The sequence below is a fragment of the Caenorhabditis briggsae genome, assembly GCF_000004555.2.
Source record: "Caenorhabditis briggsae complete genome, chrII, whole genome shotgun sequence".
In the NCBI taxonomy this organism is placed as follows: Eukaryota; Metazoa; Nematoda; class Chromadorea; order Rhabditida; family Rhabditidae; genus Caenorhabditis; species Caenorhabditis briggsae.
This window is the reverse complement of record NC_013486.2, coordinates 11,629,424-11,633,012: the sequence shown is the minus strand read 5'-3', so window position 1 is coordinate 11,633,012 and position 3,589 is coordinate 11,629,424. Positions and strand designations below refer to the sequence as shown.

Sequence of the window (3,589 nt, the reverse complement as noted above, 5' to 3'; positions counted from 1 at the left end):
AAAAATTCATCCATACAAAATGAAGTGTAAATTATTGCGGTTCTTTTGAGCTATAGAACTCCTAGAAATGTCAAAAACTGAAAGAGGAGATACATTTTTTTCTGTAAAAAACTTTCAAAAATGGTCATTTTTGAAATTTTTTAATGAAAAGGACCATACAGGAGTCTATAACCACTAATTAATTTTGTAAGAATCATTTGAATTATCTTCAATCTCCACAAAATCAGATAAAAAATTCTGAAATTATGGTTTTAGACCTGCAATTGTGGTCGCGCCAAATTTTTTTTCTGTAGATCAAAAATTAATTCGCAGTTCGGAAATGTTCTGTGGGAGACCGTGAGCTTTTGAAAATTTCGGAATTTCAGATTTCTCAAATTTTCAAAATTTCAGAATTTTTCAATTTTTAAAAGTTCGCAATTTTCGGAATTACCCGATTTTCAAAATTTCGGGAATTCTGATTTTCAAATTCACGGAATTTCACATTTTTCCGATTTCGAAATCTCGGATTTTCAAAATTCCGGAATTTTTCAATGAATTTTAAAGTAGAAACTCGATCGAAACCCGGAAGGAAATTTTTCGTATGCGCCTTTGACATACTGTAGGCCAAAATTCCAAAAAAAAACACCGGAAATATTCCGAAAATGATCGGAGGAATTCCGTTTCGAACATCCCTGCTATCAATGTCCTTTAAGTTATCAAAAGATTACTATTAAAGGATGATAACCCGACTCAAACCACCATCAAATTCGTGTTTTCTCCGATTGTTCTCTAGTAGTTGCCACGTGGATTCAGCAAGCACAAGCTCTTCGCAACCATCTCAAAATGAGGTTAGCAAACAAATTGCCAATAATTTAATCAAAAGTCAATATTTTTTCCAGGTTTTCGATCGAGAAATGAAGCGAAAACAGCGAGACTGGGCTGTCAGACAACCAGATTTCAAGGCCGCACAATATCTAAAAGAAGAAATCGGATGGAGAGTTGCCGATAAAGTATTCGACCTGACTAAATTCAATCCGTTAGTACTGGATATCGGATGTGGAATCGGCCACATAACGCCTCATCTGATTAAAGAGAATGTCGGCAAAATTATCCAGGTGGATATGAGCGGTGGAATGGCACAATCCAGCGCTTCGTGTGATGATTCTGAAGTTGAAGTGGAGCGTCGTACTGTAGATGAAGAGACCCTTGAAGGATTCCAAAAGAACCAATTTGATCTTCTCTTAACCTCGATGTCTGCTCACTGGATTAACCAGTTGCCACAATGGATGAGAAAGTGCAACGAAATTCTGAAGCCAGACTGCCCATTCATCGGTTCTATGCTCGCTGAAGATACTCTTTATGAGCTTCGATGCTCGTTGCAACTGGCAGAACTCGAACGTCTTGGTGGTGTCTCTTCTCATGTTTCCCCATTCGTTCGTTCTCAAGACGTCGGTGGCCTCCTTTCTTCTGCTGGTTTCGATATGATTACACTGGATTCAGATGAAATTGAAGTTGGTTATCCGAACATTTTTGCGTTGATGTATGACCTACAATTGATGGCTGAGTCTCATTGCACTCATCGGAGGAATCGAACGATTCGAAGAGACGTTCTGATAGCTGCCGAGGCGATTTATCAGTCGATGTATTCAAAGGATGGAAAGTATCCGGCCACATTCAAAATCGTGTCTTTCATCGGATGGAAGCCAGGCCCGAATATGCCGAAAGCAGCGAAACGAGGATCTCAACAATTGTCGCTGAAAGACATTGGAAAGATTGTAGAGGATCCGGAGATGATGAAAAAGATGAGCGAACAGGGTGCAGGAAAGGGTGGAGGAAAGAAGAATCACAATTAGTTAATTTCTTGTATTTTTTGTTAGTTAGTTCAGTTGTTGTTTTTTCTAGTTATTTGAATACATTGTTTATTTGAAGCTTGAAGCTATTAACATAGAAATGCTACATTTGAAAATATTCAATATCTGCGACCGTTGCTAGCGGCAGCTTGTCTGGCTAGTCTGTCAGCCTCGGTGTTATGATAGTCGTTGCTGTGGCCAGAGATGTGCTTGAGAGTGACCTTCTGAAAAATAAATCGGGGTCAATCAGGTAATCCGACCTTTCCGCTATCACGCAAATTGTTGATGTTGCGATCGATGTCACGAATGAGCTCCTGGTTCTTGACCGGCTCTCCACGCGAAGTGCGCCATCCGTTCTGCTCCCAGTTCGACTTCCAGGTGTTCAACGAGTCGACAGCGTACTGCGAGTCGGTGTTGATAGAGATGTGACGGTCTGGGACTTGGCTAGCGATTCTTGTAGCCTCACGGATCGCCTCGAGTTCGTAACGATTGTTGGTTTGGTTTCCATAAGCGGAGGAACCGGATCGATCGAGGTTTCTGTCTGAAAACTATCAAATTTACAAAACAGCGCTAAACCGAAAATTCACCTGACTCAACGACAACTCCCCATCCTCCTCTGGCTCCTGCTTGACCGTTGTTGGAGGTGGCTCCGTCGGTATTTATGTCCCTCGAGGAGTTGAACTTGTCGGGGCGGGTATTCAAGGTGCGGCGCCACTACCGACTGAGCCACGCAGAGTGACATCAAGCGTTGTACACCGTTACGACATGCGTACAAAAACTCCAAAAAAAACTCCAAATCTCCCGCCCCCCCCCCACCTTAAAAAAAAACTTGTTGAATTTTTCGATGAAAAATTTCAGAAAAAATGGCCAGAAAAATAGAAGGGCCCCTCGAATTGAAGGGCCCCTCTAATAGAAATACCCTCCGGAGGTACCTTGGAACAATAGAAGGGCCGGCCCTTCTAATACAGGTTTTACGGTAATCATAGAGTCAGTTTCTGATGCCAATTAAAAAAAAAACGTCCTAAAAATAATTTGAGATCATATTACAAACTATAAGTCCATTCATAGAAAGAATAAATCATTCCGGAAAAGTAGGCACCTGCCCACAGGCCTGCATGTTATCAAATTTCAGTCCCTTCTTAAAATTTAGACGTTCCTTCAAGATTTCCCTGAAACTTTTTACTTTTTCTTCTTTGACTTCTCCCCTCGTGAACCGGAAGTCGTCGTTTCCGGTTTTATATGTCTCAAAACACACACACACATGGCGAAGAATCGGGAATTGTGACGCCAAGAATAGGCAAAAAAACTCAATTGTAGAGAATATGACATTCTGGAGGTGTGAACAAGTAAGTGAGCACAAGAATGACAACCAGGGGACAACCTGGCTTTTGTCGAATTTACGTTTTTTATATAGTGTTTGTGTTGGGAGCTCTTTTTAAAAGTTCAAGAATGAATTTAGTACATTTTCTATATTTGAATTTAGTACATTTTCTATATAACTATTATTTTGGTACAAAAGTCGGAGCTGGGAAATGGTCAACATGGCCGAAAATCTGAATGCGTACCAAAAAAAACTCGAAAAATCTCCATCCTTCAAAGTCAGATTTTTAAGAAAGAATGCTCATTTTTTAACAGAATTTCAGCTAGAGTTTCAGAAGAAAACTTTAAAGTCGAAAATTCGCATACACAAATTCTGAAGCCATCACACGCCTATTGGATCATTTTATAGCATCTACCTTTGACTGATCCCAATCATCTTA

General features: G+C 40.2%; 2 protein-coding genes across 2 annotated transcripts; one reads left to right on the top strand and one right to left on the bottom strand.

Moving 5' to 3' along the window:
* Window positions 1-716: 716 nt before the first annotated feature.
* On the top strand, window positions 717-1,832 carry CBG20848 (the record flags this gene model as incomplete). Its single annotated transcript, XM_002631611.1, has 2 exons — window positions 717-827; window positions 879-1,832. The coding sequence occupies 2 exons, from the start codon at window positions 717-719 to the stop codon at window positions 1,830-1,832; spliced, it is 1,065 nt and encodes a 354-aa protein (XP_002631657.1).
* Window positions 1,833-1,948: 116 nt separating this feature from the next.
* Window positions 1,949-3,585, bottom strand: Cbr-rnh-1.3 (the record flags this gene model as incomplete). The annotated part of the gene is made up of 5 exons (XM_045242726.1): window positions 1,949-2,053; window positions 2,090-2,370; window positions 2,462-2,496; window positions 2,646-2,657; window positions 3,566-3,585. 5 exons carry the CDS (start codon window positions 3,583-3,585, stop codon window positions 1,949-1,951), a joined length of 453 nt encoding a protein of 150 aa, XP_045097146.1.
* Between the last annotated feature and the right edge of the window lie 4 nt (window positions 3,586-3,589).